At 36.4% G+C, this 26,530-nt stretch overlaps 1 protein-coding gene across 1 annotated transcript in view; it reads right to left on the bottom strand.

The window, feature by feature from the left end:
- The window catches only part of LOC150110082 (uncharacterized), a 176,486-nt gene that overhangs the window by 93,264 nt on the left and 56,692 nt on the right, over positions 1-26,530 (bottom strand). The window contains exon 4 of the mRNA XM_090408797.1: positions 18,296-18,481. Coding sequence (XP_090264923.1) covers positions 18,296-18,481 — 186 coding nt within the window. The remainder of the gene's footprint in view (positions 1-18,295; positions 18,482-26,530) is intronic.

Here is a 26,530-nt window from a genome sequence, read left to right as displayed (position 1 = left end):
GCAATTCATCAAACAAATAAAGTCAACCATATATCGATTCATATGGAATAAAACAAACTGGCTTTCCTACTCTCAGCTATGTACTTCTCTCAAAGATGGAGGACAAAAGTTGGTCTCCATTGACAACAGGATAACAACGTTCCGCGCTCGATTTCTCATAAATGCCCTACAACAGGAAATATCACACAAATGCACCACTGAGTACATTTTCACTTCTGCCACTAGAGGTCTCTCTCTCTCCACCACCTTAAGAATGACAACAGCTCAAGTGCCTGTAAATTTAACAAATTTCTACAAAGATGCCCTTCGACGATGGAAGAAGCTAAACCTCCAGCACACAGTGAAGACAGCATCCCTACCTGAAATCCTCATGGAACCCATCTTTCACAACACGATGGTAAGAAGCCCGATCACTCAGAAAGAATTTTTCTTTCCTCCATGGAGCTGGCGAAACGTGAGGATCTTGGGTGACATTCTTTCTCCAAGCCTCACCTGGCGCTTTCCAAATTCGCTCGAAAACCTAGAATATGGGAATGAGGCTGAGCAGATAGACACCGTAAAGGCCGCGTTTCAAGCCGCTATGCCTGATAACATAACAGAAGTGGGGCTTTGCCCTCCAAACTCAGAAGTTCTGGCGCCTATCTTTCTTATAAAAACCAATAACTCATGGGAGAAACTTACACCCAGCAACACCAACAAGATCTACAGTACACTAACACAACAGTCGAACCAAAGCACTTTGTTGGAAAATCCTGCATCATCTGATCAAACACTATTTCAATGGGATCTACCATATCGCACAAGAGCCATCAAACCTGACGCAGATATTCAGTGGAGAATGTGGCATAATATATTACCCACTCCTACTATTTTACGAAAATTTAACTCAAACGTCTCAGATAACTGCCTCTTCTGCTACCAATTAGGAACGGTCCGGCATATATACTTGGAATGCCCAGTCAACACTAAATTAATCAGTTTGACTCGGGAAACGGCAGCTCTTACCTGTGGTAATCTTCATACAGAAGAGGAATATTTCAATCTCGTCCATGTGGAGTCCAATAACCATTCATTCTGCAATTACCTATTCATCACCGCAAAAGCGGTAATATACAACTTCTACCTCAGACATACAAGACCAGACAGCACAGCAACTTCACAGAGAGAGGCAACTGACCAACTCACTGCAGCCTTCCAACAAAAGGTGAGATGTCGGATCCTACACGAGCATCACCACCATAGGCAAAACAACACCTTAGATCTTTTCCACCAAGAATGGAATCCACGGAATCAACTCCTGGCTGAGCAGGGCGACTGCATTATAATCCACTTTCCAGCATAGAAGTGACACCTTTACCCCCCCCCCCCCCCCCAAAGAAAAAAAAAAAGAAAGGGGGAAGAAAGAAGGATTGTTGTGCTTAACAGTGCGAAAGTTAATCAGCTGGCACTCTCATGTTAATAGATAATATTGTGCAAAAGTAACTTTTATGTTCTTCCACATTTATGTTCTTATGTTAAAATAAGATCTTATGTTATCATGTTAAAATAACTCTTAATGGCTTTAATTTATTCAAAAAATAAAAAAATGTAATTAGCCTTATAAGTGACCTCGATGTAACATACCTCAACAAGAGTATGAGCATGTAAACTCTCTGTCTGACTGCAGAGAACCAAAAACCGGTTAATCATGTATATATAAGATTGTTATGTTTACAATAAAAAAAAAAAAAAAAAAAAAATATCCCAATGGCTTTAACAGGCCTTTAAGGCCCACAACCTTCCAAGCATGCTTGGATTTCGTAACCGAAATTCGAGGATAGAATGGTCACTTTTATGCCTCAAGGTATTCTTGGCTGTATCCCTGTGAGTTCATGGGGCCGGTTTGTCTGCTTGCGGGATGAAAAACACCAGATAAACTGGCGGAAAAAACCCTACTGCCCGCGCCCAAGACCGGCTAACTTGGCTATGGCTGAGGAGCCGTTAAGCTCCTCACGTCTCCGACGGGAATCGAACCTAGGACACTCCTTCCCCAGGCATATGGTTGCGAAGCGCAAAGCCACTAGGCTAACCGCGCGGACTTGTTTTATCTATGGCATTCTGTAATTCTTTATAAAATATATTACTGTCTTCTTCTTTTCCCTCTTCTGGTGCATATGCACCAATTATTGTTATGTGGCCTCTTAATGTCTTGAGTCTAATTTCTATTAGTCTTTCATTCAAATAGTTGTAATATACAATATTGTTCTTTAGGGATTTATGTACCATGATCATTATACCTGCTTTTGCTCTTTCTTCTTTTTTTACCCACTGTAGATTTGTATATAGTTGTTTGTTTCTTTTGTACCTTTTTGTTTTTTCTTTGTTTCTGTTACTATACATATTTTTATGTTAGCTTGGTTTAGTTGTTTATCAAGTTCTTCTTCTTTGTGTGCAATGCTTCTCACATTCCATGTTGCAATCTTCATTATGTGTTCCTTTTTCCAATTTCGTTTACCGTTTCCTGGGTTGTGGTCTTTTCCCTGACAGTTCGTCCGGCTTTTCTTTGCATGAAACTTGAAAGTATTTTGAATTTCCCCAGGGCAGGTTACTAACCTGTCGCTGGGTAAGTCCAGTGGTAGGGCTGCTACCTAACGCCTCTGGACAGGCAGATCTAACGGCATTTACTCTGTTAGGGTGTTAAGGTTATACCGCCCATACTCGGTCGCCAGTGCCTCGTTTGTACTTTTAGAACAGGATGGACCACGGGAAGGTGAGGTTGACATTTGAGTGAGAGAGGCTATGTATTGCGCTTCACCACCCCTTCCACCCCCTTCTCGAATACAAAAGACGATATTTTGGTAGCTGCTTTCAGAAATGCAAGTCTTCATAAAGCAGTTGGATGATTGACCGTCCATTGCGTCCTTCTGCCGGAAAAGACTTAACTTCAGTGTTACTCACGACTAGATGATTGTTTATATAGGTGTACAGACATATTTCAGTGTTAGATAACCGATCGCATACGGAGATAGCAGGTTTTTTTTTCTCCCGGAAACTCGGGTTTTTCATCCCGCTATCGAAGTATATCTTAGTTGCTGTAACCGAAGTTGTAGAAGCAATAAAACTTATTTTCATTGAAACGTTTTGTATCTGTATTATTTTTGGCGTTTTTGACTCCTTTTACTGCTCAGAATGCACTAGAAATCGTTTAGATTTCATCGGGTGACAATTTGATCTTTAAAACATAACTTTAAGTAAAATTTCGCATTATTTATCCATCTTGGGTGCTAGAACAAATATCTTTGTAAACTCCATCATTGCATTATAAATAATTCGACATTATTCAAGCAAATAAAATAAATGATCGAATTTATAAGTATATCATTGTAGCTTTGGCATATCATGTGAACTTTGTTAGTTTTTGGAATGATACAAATTTTTTAACTTTATATATATATATATATTTATATTTGTAAATATTTTTCCTTTGTCAGTTTAATATATACATCGGCTGGGTGATAAGAGACTAAGTTACTTTGTGTGTGTGTTGCGTTTTCCTCCCAATAGCAACCCTACCAGGAGGTAATTTATTCCTACATGCTCCATTGCATATATTACATGTTGTTTCCAAGTACTGATTAACATTTACATTTTCAACTTTTATCAATATTCATATTTACTTTTATATTTTTTCATCTATATGTATATAGATGTAAAAATGCCAACCTTTACATCCATATTTATATTTTTATATATGCAAATATTTACATTATACAATTCATATAATATCAGTAATTTATGTTACATTACAACGACTGGAAGTTCTTTTTTTATGTTGGGCCCCCATATGTGAGAGGTTGGCTGATCAACCTATAGTACTTTAGTACCGTATATGGGAAGTGAGTTGGGAAAGGAGAAACTTGTTGACATTCGATTTAAAAGCCTGTATATTGTATTCCTATACATCAGGGGGAAGACTGTTCTACAGTACAGCAGTAGCTGGGATTAAGGAGAAGGAAAAGAAACTTGTTCTGTAGGTTTCGAGGTATACTGTGAAAGAATGTTAGGCGGCAGATGTACGTGTTCCAATGGGCTTAGTACAGAGTGGAGGAATTATTGATGCTGTTTCAAATGAACATTTTCCGTGGAAATATTTATGGAATATACAAATTACAGAAACTAAACGTCTATGTGAAAGTGAGGGAAGTGAGTTGGTAAGAGATGGATCATTTATCAGTCTTGAGGGGAGCAATTAGACCTAAAACTCCCTCACAATGCTTGTGAGGGAGTTTTAGGAGCTCCCACTCCAAATGTGAGAACGGTATTCTACAGCTGGGCTTGCGATTTGTAAAAGGTTAACAGCTATTCAGAAGTGAAGTAATGTCTTGAGGGAAAGAGAAAACCTAGTTTTGTGAAAGCTGAGGATGCAGTGGTTGTGATGTGTTTATGCCAGGGTAATTCTGAGAAGAGAGATCTCATGTTGTCTGGGAATTTGAGTGTTATGAAGAATAATACTGGAGGAAATGGTTCTTTTTTTGTGGGAAATGAGACAGAACTGGGTTTTACTAGCGTTGAAGTTGACGAGGTTATCTAAGCCCCATTGGAGGATGGCTTGTTGATGTTCTGTAGGTTGAAGTGAGTTGTGTAGGGTAAAGCTTATCAAATAAAAGGGAGGAGTACAATGTGCTGTCATCTGCAAAACTACATATTGGGTTGGAGGTCAACTGAAGTAGGTCAGTGATATACAGAAGGAAGAGGGTTTGAGAGAACTGAACCTTGTGGAACCCCAGGAGATATCTACTATCCCACAATGTGCATCCAGACAGAAAGCTGGCAATCCATCTGCAGAAGTCCTGAGACAGTCCAAATGATAAGAGTTTGCTTAGTAAGCGTTTGTGCCAGACCCGGTCAAAGGCTTTGGAAATATCAAGTGCAACTACTTTGGATTCGCCAAATTTCTCCATGGCATTTGTCCAGAGATGGGTGATATATGTAAGCAGATCACTTGTTGATAGACATCAACGGAATCAGTACTGGCAGTCGCTAATAGCTGGGTACCTTCAAGGTAGAGTACGAGTTGAGAACACACACACACACACACACACACACACACATATATATATATATATATATATATATATATATATATATATATATATACCAGTGGAGTAAGAGAGTATGTAGAGACGGCATAGGAGAGGAGTCAGTTCTGCTGCACAGACCATATTGGCAAATTTAATTAATTCTGAGTAATATTTTTCGACGTCATTGTTTTGACACTGGCCACTAGTCTCCGGAAGTGATGGCGTGTCGTATTAGAGGTATCCGGATGTAGTCCAGTAGCTGGCAGTCATCGAATACGTGATCGACAGTCTGTTGAAGGTGCGGGCAACAAATGCATGATGGGGATTCCAAGATATGAAATGTAGGTAGCGTCTTAGTTTTCCATTTCCGTTAGTAGCGTGGTTAAACTTGGAGAATTGAAGTGTTTTTTTCATCCAAAGTCTGTTTCTGATGCTTGGCAAGAATTCTTTTGTTGTTGATCCATTTTTTTAATGTTTTCCATTCTTATTCCTACAAATCTGGACTTCTTTCTTCTGCAAGTGTTTTTTATAGCAGATTTCGATAATAAGTTACGTTTGGTAACTTATTTCTAGCCATTCGTTTCTAGCCGCTTCTTTAGCCAGCTGATCCGCTCTCTCGTTTCTCCAGTATGCGCGTTCACCCAACAGAACTTGATTTTCCATCCCTCCATGCAGTGATTCTGAAACTTTAGAATAAAGATAGAGAATTAGTTCTCTTTCTATATTTTAAAGGGGGGAAACTAAACAATAACAATGAATCTAAAAATGAATGGCTTCCTTGGGCCTGTGTTGCGGAGCAAAGCTTTTCATGTGATGGTGATAAATTTGAAATTGACACTCTTAGTTCTCTTTCTATATTTAACTGAGATCTATATTTTGTTTTTAAGGCAGCCACTCCAGAAAACCAGATTTCACAAAGATAAGATGTTGGAAAGGCAAAAGTACACGAAAAGCTCTTCACTTTAGTGCAGAAAAGTCATCATCAACACCAACCCAAAATTCAAACAGCGATTTAGATGCAAATTGTCTTTTGATTTCGCCGCTTGACGTGAAGTCTATAAATTGTTCCTCTTCTTCAATTGAGAAACCTTCAGGAGTAATTTGAAATGGGTTTCTTACCCACTCGTAAATTGCCATTATGCCATTATAAATTGTCTTCGGTTATAAAATAGTTTCTAAAATTCTTCGTCAATATTGTTAATGATTTTCAACAGTTGTAAATAAATTTGATTTGTTGCTCTTCTGTAGGTTTTGATAAATTCATCCATATTTGCAAGCACTTCTAATTTTTGTTGTCTTACCTTTTTATTCCATAACTCCAGGTTTTTTTTACAAAAAGCATTAACTTTGTCACTCGTCTCTAAGATATGTGTATTTTTTCCTTGGAGTTGCAGGTTTAATACATTTAGTTTCTCAAATATGTCCACCAAGTAGCTCATTTCATCACAAATAAGTACTCTATAAAACTTCTCTGCTTCTTCGTGATTTTCCTCTTCCAAGAAGATTGCTATTTCGTCTCTTATTTCGTAAACATTTTCCCTGTGATAACCATCTTGTCTCGCAGTAAAATAGTAACGCTGAATGTTCCACTCCAGCCATGTCTTTGCAAAGTTCAGAAAACAGTCTTGATTTTAAGGATCTCATTTTCATATAATTCACCATGGTTATAACTGTTGTTAACACAATGTTTAGACCAGGACTCATTTCCTTTGCAGCAAGAGATTCTCTTTGAATCATGCAATGTGTCCAAATGCATTGTGGGGATTTTTCCCTGACAAGGGCTTGTAAACTTTTAAACCTTCCAGATATAACTCGAGCACCATCAGTGCAAATTCCAACACAATTTTTTCACTGTATGTTTGCCTTGCATATAAAATCATACAATACTGGTTCACAAAACAATAATTCTTCAATTGCTGATAGTCCGTCGCAAAATCGAACATAAGCAATTAAATGACAATCCTTGTTGACATCTGTTACCTCATCAAGCTGAAATGAGAATAACTGATCACAGAGATTCGACAAACGTTGTTGCTTCATATCTTCACATACATCACCAATTCGCCGAGCAACAGTATCATTTGATAGAGGTGTGTACTGTTGTTGTTTAGTCAAACTTTCTCCAAGCATAGTTTCCACAATAATAATCGCAGCTGGCAGAATTAGGCCTTCTCCGATAGTGTGGGGCTTGTTGCACCACACTATCAGAGAGCTATTTTATATGCAATTTTGTAAGAACCTAGTAAGGCTTTTTCAATTAGAGAGAAAAATTAGAGAGAAAAAAATGGTAGATTTTTGCTTTTCAAAACATTTCAGTTTGGCAGCAAAGACCTCTCGAGGTTCGTTAACATACACCTTATGAAGTGTTTCAAATGTCTTTTAAGTTTATTCGGTTTCATGCTCTCAGCCACCAAAATTTCCGAACAAATAATAAACAGTGGTCTTTCTTCATCATTTACTTCAGTCTTTGTAAAACCGAAATCTAAATATTCTGCTGCAAACTTTCGTGATTTTACTTTCGGAGTGCTATTCTGTGAACCTGAATTTGTTGACGTCGACGCTCCGCAGTCGTCAGATGTCCGTTTACGTCCAATTAAAAATTTATTAATTTTTCTACACTAGAAAATATTATTTTTATACCGTGTATCACAGTCGTTGCGAATAGGAATAAATAATGCCGACCATAAACTTCTCACTGATGGTTACTGCTGTCTTGCCATTTCAAGCCTTATTTATACTCGCAGAAACGTTTCCAGGACATTCCAGACTTACAATGATGAAATCGCGAATGTTTCCGAAAGGCCGATACGATTCAACAGTCTGTGCAGTGATGCCAGCATTGCCCATAAAGTGTTTCTAGTGAGATTTTTACAGGATAGTTCACCATTGCTTCCCCACCCCCCCCAATTTTATCCGGACACATGGATTACAGTCATGAATCCGTCCTAACATATGGTTAGGACGGATTCATGACTGTAATCCATGTGTGTTCACGGGGCCGGTTTGTGTTCTGGGGGACGAAAAACCAGAGTTTCCGGTTTAAAAAAACCCTACTTCGTATGAGACCGGCTAACTCACCTTTAGTCGAAAAAGATTTGGTGACGTCTTTAAATTTGTATGAATATTTAAAAATTGTAATTAATTCCTAGTTTTTTTTTTGTTTTGTTTTGCTAACTTTTATTGGTTTTGTCAGTGTTTCAATACAAGAACTGCAAGGGGGAGAAGGTGGGGGACGCCACAAAAACTTAATATTAAAAAATAGGGCACACATGAAAGAAGGTTGAGAAACACTGGTTAACACTTTCATTGCCAAGCTGAAAATTGGAATTTCGTGTGGTGGCCAATTTTTTGTTATTTTTTTATTTAGTTAGCGACGTCCACGCGATAACGCGTGATCGGCCGTTTGGTGAGAGCTCGCATCGCGTGATATCGTTCATTGCCAAGCTGAAAATTGGAATTTCGTGTGGTGGCCAAATTTTTTTAATTTTTTATTTAGTTAGCGACGTCCACGCGATAACGCGTGATCGGCCGTTTGGTGAGAGCTCGCATCGCGCGATGTCGCGTGATTGGCAATGCACGTGTTAAAATTCACACACTCATGATCAAAAATATTATTAACTATCCAGTCTGTATGTCAACCAGAATGCACGGCTGTTCAACATGGAGGTAGTGGCGATATTGGTGTGAGATTGTTCTCATTCCCACTGAACACGCCTTGATCACTAATTCTTACCTGCGGATTGTTTCGGATCAGGTATTTCCCTAACGGTAATAATATGGCCCAATGGATTTAGATTCTTCCAGGAAGACAACGTCCAACGTTACAAGGCTCGTATTGTGAAAGCATAGTTCGAAGAGCGTACCCAAGTATTCCATGTGCTCCCCGACCTCCTAATTTTCCTGATTTGAATCCTATCGTACATTTGTGGAATCATGTAGAACAAAACAGTGATACCGCCCCCCCCATCGATCGTTCCAGGATGTTATTCTGTGTCCAGGGTTCGTTCAGAATGGTACATGACACCTTCCGTCGTGTAGTGGAGTCAAATGCTAAGCGGTTATCTCGGTCAAAGGTGACCCAATATGCTATTAAGTAGGTGGTCATTATGTTTTGGTTCGTTTGAGTCTATGTGATATATATATATATATATATATATATATATCACATATATAATCACACAAATACAACATTTATTTTACAAATGATATTCTATCTTTTTCAATTTAGCTACTTGAATACAAATTCTACCCTACGGTTCTTCTTTATGAACTGGTCAATAACATCGTCATAAAAAGTTGGTTGTAACTTAATTTTCCCAAGCAACACGCACACTTGTGAAGGCTGGCTAAAGCTCACTGGCTAAAGTTACTTTGACTGTGTATGGCCTTGTGTTTAAGACGACGTGAAGGGAGCAGAAATGGCTATGCGCACGCATAAAATCACAGTGCTGCAGCGAAGACCTGGACGCTCCTACAACCGAACAAGCCAAGGATAGCTTTGACTAGACGAGCAAGCATCGGCCTTCGATACACATAACGCAAAGCTCAATTATTGCCGCGCAAGCTTAAGACGTCTTCTGTCTACAAAAATAAAAGCCTAAATGGAATGCTTATAAATGCATGCATTTATTAACAAATAAATATTACTTCTTTCTCAATTAATGAACTTGCGCAGCAAGCATAGCAAGCATGGAGAATTCGCGATATTGAACCCTGTAACTACCTATGAACACTTTAAATGTCTCGATCACATCTCTTCTCCTTCTATTGACCAAACTCAGCAGTCCACATGTCCTCATAGCTTACATTATACAGTTCTGATATCATTTATATATTATACTAGGGGGGGGGGCGGAGCTCCCCCCTGGTATAATATATAAATGACATATTATATATATATATATATATATATATATATATAATATATATATATACTATATAGATATATATATATATATATATATATATATATATATACACACACACTCTATAATATAAAATAAGCCTTTTTTGTAACGGTTTTTGTCAAGTTATTTGAAACGTTTTGAAACTCAGGGCAACCCTGAGTGTCAAGTCTTCAAAATTCGAGTCATCAAATTCAAGGAGAACAGGCCTACCAGTCCGGAACTCGGGGATTGGGCGCCGTAGACGCCAGGGGGGGGGGGGAGAAACCCCCTTTCGAGTCTTCAAAATTCGAGTCATCATACCAGTCCGAAATTCGGGGGGGGGCGTAGGCGTCGGAGGGAGGTGCCCCCCCTGGTGTGTGTATATATATATATATATATATATATATATATATATATATATATATATATATATATATATATATTCAATTTTATTTTTGCATATCTCTTGGTGATTAAAACCAAGCTACGTTGATCAAAGAATTCCATTCGTTATTCAGTAAATTTAGAGCCTGAACTACAAAATAATTAAATGTGCGGAATGTGTAAAATTTAGCGTGTTAGATAGTTTTTCGGATAGTTGAAATACCACAACAGTACTGGTCAATAAATGTGCAATTAAGATTATGTGGCAACGGCTATTCCCTAGCTAGATGATTTTTCAATACTTGTATTGTTAAAGAATTTATTTCTTATTAAATGCGTTTCGCAAAATGCCTGAGCATCTATTAAAATTGTTTTGTCCACCCATCCATAGGCATATTAAGTGCTTTGGCTGGGCGAATTTATTGGAATTCTTAAAGCCGGCTAAACTTTAACTTAAATGGGAACATTTGTAGGAGAAAATTTGTAAGTTGGGGGGAACATTCTTTACCGTTCTTGATGAAATGAAATTCTGTCTAGAGAGCAGCTATTACTTGATAAGTATCTAAACTATTAATTAGAAGACTTCTAAATACACGTTTTCATTGTTGAAATTAATGTGACTATTTGGAATTAGATCATCTGCAGAGGCAAAACATCCAAATGATACGCAGCTGTGCTCACGATGAATAGAATACAATGAATTTGACATTTAGAATTTCTGCGAAACTTTTTTTCGAATTATCTCACTTTTAGTTTTCATCAGACCATATTATTATTAGCAGTATTATTATTATTCTTCGTGACACCTCCAAGGAGTCCGAAGACTCATCGCGGGAGGACATCTGGTGTACAACTCTCCATCTCCTCCACTACCGAACCTCTACTACCAATAAACTACATCACCGCCATCCACCGTCCACCACCATCACCACAGCTAGTATTTTTTGTCTGTAAATTGCGTATGTTCTGAAGGGCCGATTTGTCTGTATGCGGGATGAAAAACCGAGTTTCCAGGAGAAAAAAACCCTGCTACCTCCGTATGAGATCGGCTAACTCACCTTCAATTGAAAAAGTCCATATAAAGATTCCTCCCCTCACGACGGGAATCGAACTCAGGCCTTTTCCAATCGAAGGGCGCAAAGTACTGTCATTCTTCCAATTGCGCTACGGAGGCGCAAACATATTAGTAGCAAAATGGTCGGAACGATGTGCAATTATGTTATTTCCGATGATAACAAATAAACTATATGCCATATGCATCTTAAGACACTTCCGTAACACAGTCACAAAGTCAATGCGACATTTGCCCTGAGAGTAGAAAGACGTGTGTTCGAATCTTATCCGAAAATCTTTATAAGCACTTACTAAAAGAAGTTGTCTGCTCTCATATGAAGAGAGGAAAGCTTTTTCTTTCGGAAATTCGTGTTTATGCAAAGGAACAGAACACGGGTAATTAGTTAGATATTCCCATGTGACGTCACTAGACGCCGTATGGTCATTCCTGTACCTCACCGGGTTTTTGGGAGTGAAGTCTGCTGCTAGAGAAAATGGTAGAACAATTTCAAACAATCACACCCTAAGTGGTATTTGAACCAGCAGTTTCTTTACCGGAGAGCGCATACGTTAACCACTCGGCCAATCAAGGCAGGTCACGAGTAATTAGTAGACAAAAATACAGACTTCATGGTTGTTTTGGTTAATTACAGCCAAAGCAAACACTAGCCAAAACCAGCTCTGAGTTCAGTTGCTGCGATGATGAATTGTTTTTCGTAAGAATACGAAATTTACTTAGATAATTGCACAAAATCAGTTAACAGCCTTATGTATTTACTTTGTGAATGGGTGAGGTTAACATCGTATCTTTAGTTTCAAAGGAACTTTATGGCGCTGCTACTCATTTTTTGCACACGATCTCACATTGTACAAATCCCCATTTCCACCCTAGATCCGAAACTTTTGCACTGTTATATGTCTTTTTTTTTTTGTGTGTGTGTGTGTGCAAGTTTTTTTTTTTTTTTTTTTTTTTTTTTTTTTTTTAATATACAAATGCCTACACAAACTCATTAATGTAATGTGATCCCAGACAATATTCTAAAGGAGTAACGTCGAGAAACCTAGCTAACCCAGAATTTTGCCCTTCTTGACAAATCCAGCTGTTGGGATATTGACGGTTTAAGTAATGCAACTCGCCGAGAACATACGATGCAGCCTATCACGATGGAAATACACACGACATCACACCAATAATGGAGAATCCTCCTAACAAAGTCCAGCACCTTATTTGCAAAAATAAATAAATAAATAAATAAATAAAATAAAATAAAAATCTCTGCTCAGGTTCGGACATAGGTTGAACGATCATCTCAATGGTCTGATTTAACTAGTTTCTAACAAGATGCAATGCATTTACGAAAATCAGAGTTGGAAATTTGTATTCCTAGTGAAAATTCAACTTATGGTATAATGAAATGAAAATTTTCGCAAGCCCATAAATGTTCATGATGATGATCATTATTCACTCCTCTTGAGTAAACGTCGATTGATCATTGAACAAATCACCTACATATATCAGGATATGCAGACAAACGACAAAATATCACTCGCAGCTCATATTTTATCCTTTTGAGAGGTAGAATATGAACTAAAAATCCACCCGCACCTCGTACAGCACCTCAGAGGTGCTGTACGAGGTGCGGGTGGATTCGTACAGCACCTCAGAGGTGCTGTACTTGTTGAAAATGGTGGGGGAGATACATTCGACTTAGAGCTCTCAGTTCGGTAGATTTATAGCTGGACAGTAAATGGATCTTGACCAGTGATCTGTAGATCTAGCCACTGATGGTAGCTAGTTGAGCAGATCGGTATATCCATATAAACAGCTAATTTATGCATTTTTCTGTAACAATGCATCATCATTGTCATCACCAGCTTTCTTCAGTCCACTGCTGGACGAATGCCTCTCTGCCTATGCTTTTTCCAATTTGTCCGCTCTTGTGAATCTCCCCACCATAAATGTTCATAATATCATTTTATCTCATCATCCCCCCCCATCCTATCGCTAGTCTACCTGCTTTCTGATAACCAGTTCTTGGTATCCATTCTGTTGTTCTCTGTCCATCTACTGTCAGACATTCTCATCACATGTCCAGCCCAGACCCATTTGTTGCCTTTTATTATTGGTGCAATGTCCATTACCCTTGTTTGCTTTCTTATTGAAGCATTTTTTTCAGTTTCATATAAAGGCTAAGAGAACGTCTATGAAAGTGAGTGGAATGAATCGGAGTGGTGTGTGTGTGTGTGTGTGTGTGTGTGTGTGTGTGTGTGTGTGTGTGTGTGTGTGTGTGTGTGTGTGTGTGTGTGTGTGTGTGTGTGTGTGTGTGTGTGATCAATCAATTAATTAACCGGATTTTACTCTCACTGGACAGCAATAAGCATTTTGGGGAAGTTTTGGTGCACCAAAACCATATCCAAGATTGATGTTAGGAGCTGTAAAGATGAACTGAAGTGTTTTCGACGAAAGTGACTTTTTTCTTTTCTTTCTTTTTTTTTTTTTTTTTTGAAGCTGAAGAGGATATGGTCTATGGAAAAGTCTGGCAATCTGAAGTATGATCAAAAGTAGAGGGGAATATTCGATTTGTAATGAAATTCCTATAATACTACTACTAAGAATTAGCTTAATGTTTGATTTTTTTTTTTTTAATTTCCTATGAATTGCGAAGAAAAATCCATATTTAAGGGATAAAAAAAAGGAATGAGAAGTCTTACATCCCCCCCCCCCCCACACACACATACTCGCTTGCAATCTTTCCACCGATCCTTGAACTCCACACCTGCTACTTCTTTTCTTTAATAACTTTGACTACTCAGAAAGCAGCTAGTTATTCACGGAAACTTTACTTCAATGGTAGCACGCGGCTCTTTCGTAGAAGTAGCGCTAAAACAACTGATGTTATTTTAGTGATTCGGTATTTTTCTAGAATGAATCGTAACCGGAAAGAATTGAATCAACAAGTTTCTTGGATAATTTAAGACAAGAAAATAACGAGTCTTCAATAAACAGCAAACAATTAAAGAAAAACAATATAAATGGAAAATATAGAACGAGATACGAGTATACAAATAAACTGTACATATATTAAAATAGATTCTCAGTAATGTAAAAGAAACTTTGGGACATGAAAGTGAGATAGGAGATTGGCTTGATGAAGAATGTACTCAATAATAAAAAAGAAATAAAGCATAGTAATAACATACCACAAAAACAACTACAATTAAAGAAGGAAAATATAAAAAACGGAGATGAGATGTCGATAAACGAAGAAAGAAACAACTAGCTTTAATGGAATGATGTGGACACAGAACAAGATTATTATTATCATTATTATCAACACCCGACCTCCATGGAGTCAGAGACTCATCGTGGGAGGTACTCACTATTGCATACAATTCTCATCCGACCGCATTTTAAACTGATTCAATGTGTCCACGTTCACAACACACTCAGGCAATGCGCTCCACTCACCAACCACCCTCCATGCAAAGAACCTGCTTCTCACTCCTTTGCTCACACTCTCCTTATATAGTTTCCAGCAATGGCCTCTTGTTCTACTTCCCTCTCCAATTCTATGAAAAATCTCTTCCATAGACTACCTGATAACAACCCCCAACCAGTTTATATATCTCAATCATATCCCCCCCCCCTTCCTCCTATTCACGAGGCTCTGCAACTTACATTCCCTCAATCTGTCTTCATACTTCACATTCCAAAGACCACTGACTACTTTTGTGAATCTTCTCTGTACCCTTTCCAACATATCCTCATCACCATGAAAACCCGGCGACCAAATCTGTGCAGAATAATCCATATGAGGCCTGATCAAGGCCTTATATAATGGAATCATAACCTCTCTATTTCTGCATGTCAGGGTTCTCCGCATCATTGCCATTATTCGATGTGATATCTTCACAACTTGTGAAAGATATGAAGGAAAAATCTATCGCAGGTTTGTACCTCCTTTAATTTACTTAATTATGTAAGCATATAACATAATTATGCAAATTAAAGGAGGTGCAAACCTTCAGTAGATACAATATATGCTAGGGTATTCTAGGGAACATACCAATAAGAAGAAAACAGGGAGAGAATATTTCCATAAACCCGAGAATTATAACAAAATGAGATTTATTTGAAAACGCAACATGTTTCGTCGAGATTGACTTCATCAGGCGTTAAGAACATAGAAAGATATTAAAAGACACTGAAATAAACATTGAGACACTCTAAAGCTATAATATTCGACTGTAAATTACAGTTATTACGAACTTGAGCTATAGTCCGTGTTAAAGTTCTATTGTTGTACTCTTTCAGCTCTATCAGATACTGGAGATCGCGTGGTTCCACACACGCACAAGTGTACAACAATAGAACTTTAACACGGACTATAGCTCGAATTCGTAATAACTGTAATTTACAGTCGAATATTATAGCTTTATAATTGTATAGCTTTAGAGTGTCTCAATGTTTATTTCAGTGTCTTTTAATATCTTTCTATGTTCTTAACGCCTGATGAAGTCAATCTCGACGAAACATGTTGCGTTTTCAAATAAATCTCAATTTGTTATAATTCTCGGATATATATAATATATATATATATATATATATATATATATATATATATATATATATATATATATATATATATATATATATATATATTAACAGTTAGGAGAGAGAAAAACTGTACGCAACTGTGATACACTCTGAATGCCAGAAGCATAGAAAAAAAATGCAAAACAATGTAACATATCTCTTCCAAATAACTCGAGGATTAAAACAAGAAGATAGTGTAGCTCCAGTGTTTTTAAACTTAAAATATGTCATTCGATTGATGTCAGAACCTACTACTGAAGTAACTGTAATAAACAAATCAGTGAAGATTGCAGCATATGCAATGACATTAATATCATGTCGAGAACCAGACGGAAGAAAGCAGAAGAAACATGTTTCGAATTAGATAAATTAGCACACGAGATAAAGTTAATCACAATGATTATTACCAGGAAGCATCAGTTAATTGATACAACTGTGAAAATTGGGAACCTTGAAATAGAGAAAGTGGAACAATTTAAATATTTAGGAATAATGATTCCAAGTTAGCCAAATGAAGTGAGAAGTGCTGACCTTTTATTCTCTCTCATCTGTATTCAGGTCAAAAGGAAAACAAAAATACAAGTATAGAAATCGATATTTCGTCCAGCTGTTACCTTTGGATGCGAAACCTTCACGGCGAGGGTGGAGGATTTGATTTCAGCTTTTGAAAGGAAAATCCTTAGATGAAAATAATGCGAACGATAATGGTCTCTGGAGGATCCAATACAACCATGTGTTATACTATCTTTATAAGGAACCTTAGTTTAATTCAATTCAAAAAAATGTTTGGGGAGAAGACAAAATTTTCGAATGAAAAAATTCTACTCCTAATAATGTTATTAGGAATAGTCATTCCTGATTCCTAAAAATGATAAAACTGTCAATAAAAAAGGGAAACTAGGAATAACATGTATAGATATCAGTGAAATGGTTAATCATACTGCAGTTTCCAACCCGTTCCTGGATTTGGAGGCGACAAATTCAGGAAAGCAAGGCTCGATTTGGGCTGAAAATGAAGATGCATCCCGCTGGAGGAATTGTAAACCTACTGTTCTTTTTTTTTTTTTTTTTAAAGTACCATGAGTAAGTTAAGGGATAAATCATCCGGAAATCTTACTCTAGACACTAAGCAGATCTTTATTAAATGCCTCCATTAAACAGGATGATGGTTCCATGAGGGGGGGGAGGAACCGTCTACAATGTAAAATCAACTTATTCTTCAAAAATGAGTCTAAAGCATTTCACGGATGTAAGCGGCAAATTCGAACTTACAATATGTCGAGAGTCATTCAGTAACCAAAATTCCTCGATATTTTAGCGTATATTGGAGAAAACATCCGGTGAAAAAAAAATCTTGGCAACTATTTCTCAGAATGAGGTGCAAACCAGCTGAGATGAGTTATTACACATTTTATTTTGTTTATTATTTTGTCAGTTGTACCCGCTAAAATTATTTTCTTCTGAGATTAGATGATTTTTTTTATATATTAAGTTTATGATATTTGTAGTGAATAACAAAACACAAGTTAAAAGAAACTCAAGTATACAACGCAAGTGAAAAAGTTCATAATTTCACTCTTTATAATGTAAATACAGAAACTCGTGTTTCAGAAACGATTTAAAATCTCCAGATCGTTATAAACATCCGATTCTAACACTTTTCACCAGGACCTGCCGCGATATTGAGAGAGAGCGAGAGGGGGGGGGGCGGTACTGAATTTCGCATCACAAATATCATTAAATAAAAGTTTTTAAAAAATAGTTTATGATAATTTAAAATACATAAGTGTATGGAATAACCTTTCTGTATCTCCACCTAACCATAAATAATAATACCTTATTATCCCACCTGATACTGAAGCACTAGAAGTTTGCTATCTTTCGTAAGCGGGGGTCGCATAAAATAATAATAATAATATGAAAATAAATAAGCATGCTAATGGTATGATTAGTATTAAAGTAAAAATAAAGAAAAAAATTTTTTTTTCTCCCATAGTAAACGTTTATTTTACAAACCAATATGTTTTGGAGTCGGCAATAATTTTTTAAATTAAAATTGAGTTCCTCAGATTACTCAAATTAGAAAAATTATTTACTAAAAGTGTACATTATATAAGTATATTTTATATCTTTTTGAAAAGTTGGCATCTTAATTATTACAGGAAATGAATCCGTTAACAGGAATTTTGCTGACTAATTAAAGCTAAATTTCTATTAAAAACTTAAAAATTTACCCAATTCGGAGCAACTAATTTTCATTCGTCCAAATTTTCACTAAATCGAAAAGTCGATAAAGTTAACGCTCAATAAATTACCTGAATGTTTCGAATCTGGGTTTAGTAAACAAACCACCTTGTTCACGACAGCCCGGAAGAAAATCTACAAAAGTAAAATTGCCGCCAAACTCATTAGGCACTTCGTTTGTTTCAAAATATGAGGGAAGTACAAAACCCTCACCCGAAGTCCATGTAGCTGTAGCTGACATTATTGTTCGTACTGAACTGTTTCAGAGCAAACCATATATAAAAGCACTGTTAAAAATAAAAGTATAAATCACATTGAATAGCACGTTCAAACAATACACATAGCGTACGGCCAGTTTCATCCATTACCAGCAGATGACTGATTCTTTCCTGACAACCACTGTATCGTTTGCTGCGAGAGGTAGTGACGAAATAAATTGTTGTCCAATAGTACGTACCTTTAAACGGGTAAGTACTTTTCGCACTGGGCTTTTGAAATCAGCCAGTTTTAAGTATTTATTGTTACATTTTCTTCCAGTAAAATAATCTTTGCTGTCTTTTTTATATATACTGTATCTGTATATTTTCTTCCTTTCTGCATAATCATTTAGAGAATAGTGATTTAATTAAAAACAAGCTAGTTTAGGTTAGCCAAAATTTCGTTTTTTTTTTTTTTTTTTAATGAAAATGAAATCATTTTTATTCGTTTTATATTTTGTGAGTACAGCATGAACTCAGAGAAATATAAAATCAATGAAAAATTATGAAACGATGCTAGGCCATTCAGGTTTACGATATACAGTTGAATCGAATTTAGTTGATTTATTTTCTTGAAAATATTTTCGTTTACAAACTGAAATGATTTCTGAATTCAAATGAAAAAATAAAATGTAAAATAAATTGTCCAATGGTACCTTTAAACGGAAAAGTACATTTTGCATTTGAAAACATTCAAGCATGCAAGGCATGCAATTTAACATGGAAATATGCGTTTTATGTGATATATATATATATATATATATATATATATATATATATATATATATATATATATATATATATATATATATATATATATATATATATATATATCATTTTCTTCATATTCTTCAGGATCTTCCTGCTGTGCATCTAAATTTAGCAGGTTGGAATCACTCAATTTCTCAGAATGAGATTTAATTGACTTAGATTCATTTGAAAAGCCTATAAAATCATTTGCACAATGTGGAAGAATGTGCTTCCAAACGGCTCGCAGATTGCTAGCAGTAATTTCATTCGACTTTGCGACTTTATAACCAGGCTGAGATTTCTCTGATTTGGCCAGAAAAGTCTTGGAAGGCATTCGCTTCCAAAAAAGGCTGCCGGTTTCATCGACAACATTAAATATTTGTTGGTCACAATAGCGCCCTTCTTCCACAATTTTCTTCAAAATCTCTGAATAATTTGCGGCCACCTCCTTATCTGCACTTGCATCTTCTCATGTGATTAGAATATGTAGGCTATTTCTCTTTTTGAATTTCTCAAACCACCCAGCATTAGCGTGGAATTCTTCGTCTTTTTCCATCATTGATAGCCCTTTCTTTCAAGGTTGCAAAGAGACTTAATAAGGTCAGTGCTTAGCGAGATGCGTTTTTGGTTACAATCTTCGATCCATGTAGAAAGAAGTCTCTCTAATTCAATCATTATAATACTTGGATTTCAAGTGGTCTGCATGCATGATGAATTTGAGGCAGCCTTACCTTTCTCTTTGTATTCAGCAACTTTACTTAAAACTGCTCCTATAGTTGATTCACCCATTTTTTGTGTTCTTGTCCTATCTTTGCTCTGGACTTGCCTTGTTCATTTTTCTTTATTAATTACATTGGAAGTTTTTCTTCCAATGAGATTACTTTTCAAATCATTTTCACACTTCCACTTTTTTGCTCACTATTTCTTTTACTCATGATGAAAGGTTGGGAAAATACTTTAAAATAAAATAAAAAAAAATAAGCAAAACAACTGCAAAGGAAGCACGAGATATGATCAGTAAAATGCTATGTAATTAGCAGACCACATAAATTTTGGCGGTAAATTTAGAACATAGTGTAAATGGAAATAGTGTAATGTGCCATTAAAAATAACTATAAAATGTTTTAAATCGGTAACTAAATTATTTCATCCTGGTGAGTGATTTTTTAATATAGTTAGCCATAAAAAATGTATAGATAGTTTTTAAAAAAAAAATCCGTAATATTTATTTTTAAGATATACGTACTGTATATTGACGCACTAATCGGAGGCGCATTAATCGAGGGATTGCTGTATTTACAATTTTTGATTTAATGTATTTAAGCGCTGTAACTACAGCACTTAAATGTAATATATGGATTCCCCCCCCACACACACCTTTTTTTTTGTTGTTGATCTTGGTTGAGATGTAATTTCTCACCTTTCATTCTCGAAGCGTTTTTATTAAGCTTATCTGAGGATGACACCAGTTGGTTATTATTTATTGGTTTGATTGCTGTGTTGGCTGATTTTTGGTATCCACTACAGACATAGGATGAGAAATTCATTCACACAAACACGCGTGACGGGCCAAGACGCACGCACACGCGATAATTATGAATGCCATGACGTGTTACCGAACTGGAAAGCCTAAACTAATATATTGAATTTCATTAAGTCGTTAGTGTGTGTGTGTGTGTGTGTGTGTGTGTGTGTGTGTGTGTGTGTGTGTGTGTGTGTGTGTGTGTGTGTGTGTGTGTGTGTGTGTGTGTGTGTGTGTGTGTGTGTGTGTGTGTGTGTGTGTGTGTGTGTGTGTGTGTGTGTGTGTGTGTGTGTGTGTGTGTGTGTGTTTCTCGTTCGTAGTACGCCCTTAGGGCCCATTTTAGGCTACTGTAAGATTTTTGTATTCGAAAGGTAGTTTATTGATCATATCTGGGATGTAGAAGCTTCGAGTGGCTCCTCTGTAGTGATTAATATATTTATATGTGATATAATTAGTTGTCTGAGGTCACATTATACAATGTGTATTTCTTGTCTGGCTGTCCTGTAGTTGATATCCAAGTAATATTTTAGTATTGTTACATACTCGTACTTCGGTTCTCTACTCTAGCTGCAATTTTTAAATAATCATTTTTATTACAGTGTTTCATCCTTTTTTTCTAATTCATTGTATAATATTTCACTTTCTTCTTTTTGTTCCCTTCTTCTGGAGCATATATTTCTATTAGGTAGTAGCCTCTTTCAAATTTCAGTCTCGCAGTTACTATTCTTTCGTTAATAAAAGTGTAGCTGTTAATTCTGGTCTTCCATTTTTGATTTATCATTATAGCTACACCACAGCTTGCTTTTTTATTCTGTTCTACACCACTATATATCGTTACATAATCTGCCATTTCGATAGTTCCTTTTAATTTTTTTTTAAATTTCAGTTAATACTGCTATAATTATCTTCTTCCCCCTTTATTTAACTGTTTGTTGGGTTCTGTTTCTTTCCTAGCTAATCCTCCTAACATTCCATGTGACGACATTTAATATATCCGTTATTCCAAATCGTTTGCCCTTTTTCTTTCTGTTGTCGTTTCCAGTAAATCTGTCCTCCTTTTCCATCTGTTTTTTTTTTTTTTAAACGAAAAGAGGTTACCCAGCTTTTTGTTCAATCCCCCCCCCCTCTACATGCAGGACCGGGGTATTTCTCTTAGTCTGGTACCACTGATCTGTCTGGGTAGGGTGACCCTACCGGTAGCAAAGCTACCGCCGATATGGCTCTCAGGGCATTGGGACACGCAAGTTCCTCACGACGACAAGGCGGAGATAGCATCGAGGAGATTATGATTATTATCATTATTATTATGAGCATATATAATGGCATTTTCATCGTTTAATCTTCTATAGTTTGACGAGAGAGGAAACAAAAAAAAAGTTGTTTCAGAACCAGCGGCGTAAGAACGCCTTTTTTTTTTTTTCCCAGGTCATCACACTAATTATTTCACTACAAAGTAATTCAACAAGGACTTTATGATTACGGTCACAATTGAAAATTATTTATAATTTCTTCAGCTTTTTCTATATATATATATATGTATAATAGACATTTCGCATAAAAAATTGCCGTATTTCCCCAACACATAAGATCCGTTCAGAAATAGGTTCGCACAAATAAAATAAAATTAATAAATAATAATAGTAATCTCTACAAACTTAGAGGGCGTTTAAAAACAAAAATATTATCCGTATATCTCCAAATTATAATGTAAAACAAATTTTTTCTGCACCTTAGTGCCCTAGAATGTTGTCACTATAGCATGTGCATTGGTCACATGGTATTTTTTCATGAAAAAATTATCTTTGAAACTTAGTGAATTATTTTATATTCATTTAAAAAATGTCAACAGAATTTCGCCCGCCTTTTACGCAGTTCCAGGAACACACACACACACACACACCGAGAGAGAGAGAGAGAGAGAGAGAGAGAGAGAGAGAGAGAGAGAGAGAGAGAGAGAGAGAGAGCTGGTACATGTAATCATGAAACTGTTTTACGTAATGAACTTGCTTTTCTGTTCGATTCTGTTCTTTTCTTATGCAGGGCTTATAAGTATATATTTATAGTTAGAAATGACACGTCAGTATCATATCCTTGGGAAATTCCAGTTCCATTTCATTGAATAAACTGTTATGGTTTGTTTTGTGTCAATAATAAAATCATAATGAAGTCTATTACGATAATGCACCTTCTACTACTATAAAAATTGTATGAAGGAAAAAGCATTTTCCTAATTGAGTTCGTTTTGTCCTTTATTATTCACAATGATGTGTTCTGGGACAAAACCCAGGAAAATAATATAAACAATTTACTTAAATATAAAGAGCCAATCGGCTTCATTTCGGCGATATAAATATTATTTAAATTAAGGGGATATTAAATCCCACATTGTTTTAAAATCGAATAAGAAACTCAAAGATTGGAATCAGAGAGTTTCATGCCGAATATAGTATAATAAACTATAAAAGTATCGGCGACTACTAGCGTGAGCAAATGCACGTAGTCCTAGTACAAACTCGGGCAGCTCGTAGCAAAGTTCTGATCGCTATTCTTAGGTATTTTCCATAATGTAAAACACATTTCCTAGGAAATGTATGCTGTTATTACATTATGGTGGGAGGTCACTACTCATACCGGTTTCAACCTTTATTGAGGCTTCATCAGTGAGTAGCTAGACCAAATTAATACCAAAGGGTATAGCGAAAAGAACTTATGTACTCTGCTATACGAGTTGTCAAAAAGGTGCACCCATTAAGTTACTTAAATATAAAGAGCCAACAGGCTTCGTTCCGGCGATATAAACATGATTTAAATTAAGGGGATATTAAATCCCACATTGTTTTAAAACCGTTTTATATTCGGCATGAAACTCTCTGATTCCAATCTTTGAGTTTCTTATTCGGTTTTAAAACAATGTGGGATTTAATATCCCCTTAATTTAAATAAACAATTTAATATTCTTTAGAAATCTTACTAATAGCTCACTTCTTACTAATAACAAATTAAAAATTAAATGTTTCCTCATCCATAGTGTTAATGTAATAGGAGTACAGCCTTTCATCGGATGGGAGTCACATAAGAAATAAAATAAAATAAAATAAAATCTGAACTGTGATTTGTAATGTGAATCTGCCGAGTATAATTTCCCCCCCCCCCCGCCTCCTACACTTCAGAAATCTGATTACTAATTACTACCACCGAATATAATTAGCTTGAGTGATGATTATATTTTATTTTTAACTTGTTGATTAGTAATCAGATATATGGTGCCAGCAGTTAAAATATAGATGGACAAATGTTGATGATATCAAAAGATCTGGTCGTCAACTATGAACCAGACCGAGTGGATAGCGTCTTCTCTTTCTAACCAATGCGGAATTGAATCCCACTGTAGAAATGATGTTTGTGTATGCATGTATGTCATTCAAACTCCAACTCGCTGTTCACCGTCATCCAAATTCCTAGCTTCGCAGCTTTCGTGAGGTGCCTGTCCATTAATGGGATACACTGCTTGTAAAATGCTTATTCCAAACGCACAGCGCAACACTTCGCACCTGAACTAGCACCCGTGATCACTTATCCGAAATTCAAGAGCTTTCCACTGACGGCGAGTTACTTTCATACGAAGGTTGGCAGGATTTTTCGTCCCTCAAAACAGGCAAATACACGCAGTTAACAGACATAAAACACTTGCCTTATTATGCTTAGTTGCTTCTGTCGTAATTAAAATCCAATCAATTTACCCAGCAGCATCTCTTTGTCGGCATTATTTACCCTTCCCGACTTAACATACTTAGCAAGCTGAATACTTCCTCCATCACCCTAAACCAAATCCATATCATAAAAATGTAAAAATCAAGCAGCAGATTTAGATATACACAAAGCACTGGAGCAAACTGGTCACCTACACTCAATTTCAATCCCTCGGGACTTTCCGATGTGTAGTTTTGGGCTGATCACCTACCCATTCCACTACTCCCATAACCATCCTCATTTGTTCAAATAGGATGCTTAAGGATCAAAGATAAATACCAGTACGGAAGTTAGGCACCATCAATGAAGATGCATCAGGATGAATCCTAAATGTCTTTTCTATTTGTTATGGCATTTAAAACAATGAGCCTCTTTTATTTGCATCCAAGCCAGAGATCACGATTTTTGTGATTCAGGATGTCGCATCAAATGATATTTATTAACAATGACGTCCATAAATGGTGCTTCTGGCACCATTTATGGACGAATGTTAATGATGTAAAAAGATCTGGTCGTCAACTACTGTTGACCTACTTTTTGGGTCAGCAAAGAAATCACTTAGGATGAGTTCTTGCTTGTAGACGTACTGTCTTTTCTGAATCTACTGCCTAAGGAAAATGTTGACATGCGATGCAATCTAAAGTGCTCCTACTCCTTTATAATGCCTTCCTCGTCGCATACAGCCAAGGTAGTAGTAGTTCAAAAGATTGCTGGAGGAGAGATGGGTTTCATCACCCTCTTTATACAAGGACTTAATGTGACAGTCTCGGACCACAAAACTCTTACCTCTCCATTGTTCGTTCGTTTTGTGTGGCAAGATAAACTCTATATTTGGACAGCCAGTGCTGTGTAGAAACCTGCCAGGAGGAATGAGAAAAAATGCATCAAGGATTCATTCTTCATAAGTGTATTTTTCAACGTTCATAACACTGCAGTATGTAAAATATATTTTTATAAGCGTTTGCAAAGACGTTCGATTTATCCTCGGTATTTTTGCGCTCTCGACAAAATGCTAACTTCTTCCCTTCATCCAAATTATGTCGGGGGAAACTACTATTTATATGCCTCCCCAACTGAAGGATGTCCATTTTTCTTTATAGAAAAATGGTCCGTTCTTAGAGAACGATTTTCAATTTGCGTTAATAAACATGACCACGTAAAACTGCAAAAAATAATCGAATACCGTATAAATAGCTGACTAAATACATAATATTCAAATATAGTCTTTAGTAATAACCTAGAGAACAATTAGTAGTTTGCGATTATAAATTGAGCTATACAATAAAACTTATTCATTTGCATTTAGAATTCATAACGTAGAAGAAGTTAGCGACTTCGAACATGTCACACTTGCTCAGCGCCAGTTTTAGAGGTTCTCAATTCCCCATTCAAAATCCAAAAAACTGTACTGATCATCTTGCTTCTCTATGATGAATCGAGAACCTGTTCCTGTGTGTTACAGAAAAAGCCTAAGAGCATACTGTTGTGAATGCGAATGTTATAATCTAGATAGAGGTTATTATTTTAAGAGCTTCTGTTAGAAGGGTAATGCGCATACGCCCTTCGAATGGAAGAAGACCGATGTGATTCGCGTCAAGAGGTCTTCATATATATATATATATGTGTGTGTGTGTGTGTGAATAGTTTTTTTACCTTGGGGATAATATATATTAAGGATACCAAGTAATTTTATAAACTTGGTTTTTTTACTCCTTCTCCCAAGTAAGCAAACAGTTAAGTTTGCGCCTGAACGTAGTTCAAATCTAAAGGTAGTGCAACACCAGGACAACTCGTTGTAAAGGTGGATGAAGCTCTGATGACTATTCTTAGTATTTCCATAATGTAAATCATATCTCACTAGAAGATGTATGCTGTTATGCATTATGGGTGAGCTGGGCCACTACCCAGACCGGTTTCAACCTTTTTTGAGGTCTCCTCAGTGAGTAGCTAGACACCCTGAAATACCAAGGATTTTAGTAATACAGAGCCTTATCAACTTTACCTATACAAGTTGCTACAAGGTGCTT

The sequence above is a fragment of the Typopeltis vanoorti genome, chromosome 1 (assembly GCF_054136105.1).
Source record: "Typopeltis vanoorti isolate ZY-2024b chromosome 1, IOZ_Tvanoo_1.0, whole genome shotgun sequence".
Taxonomy (NCBI): domain Eukaryota; kingdom Metazoa; phylum Arthropoda; class Arachnida; order Uropygi; family Thelyphonidae; genus Typopeltis; species Typopeltis vanoorti.
This window is presented reverse-complemented; position numbering and strand designations above follow the sequence as displayed.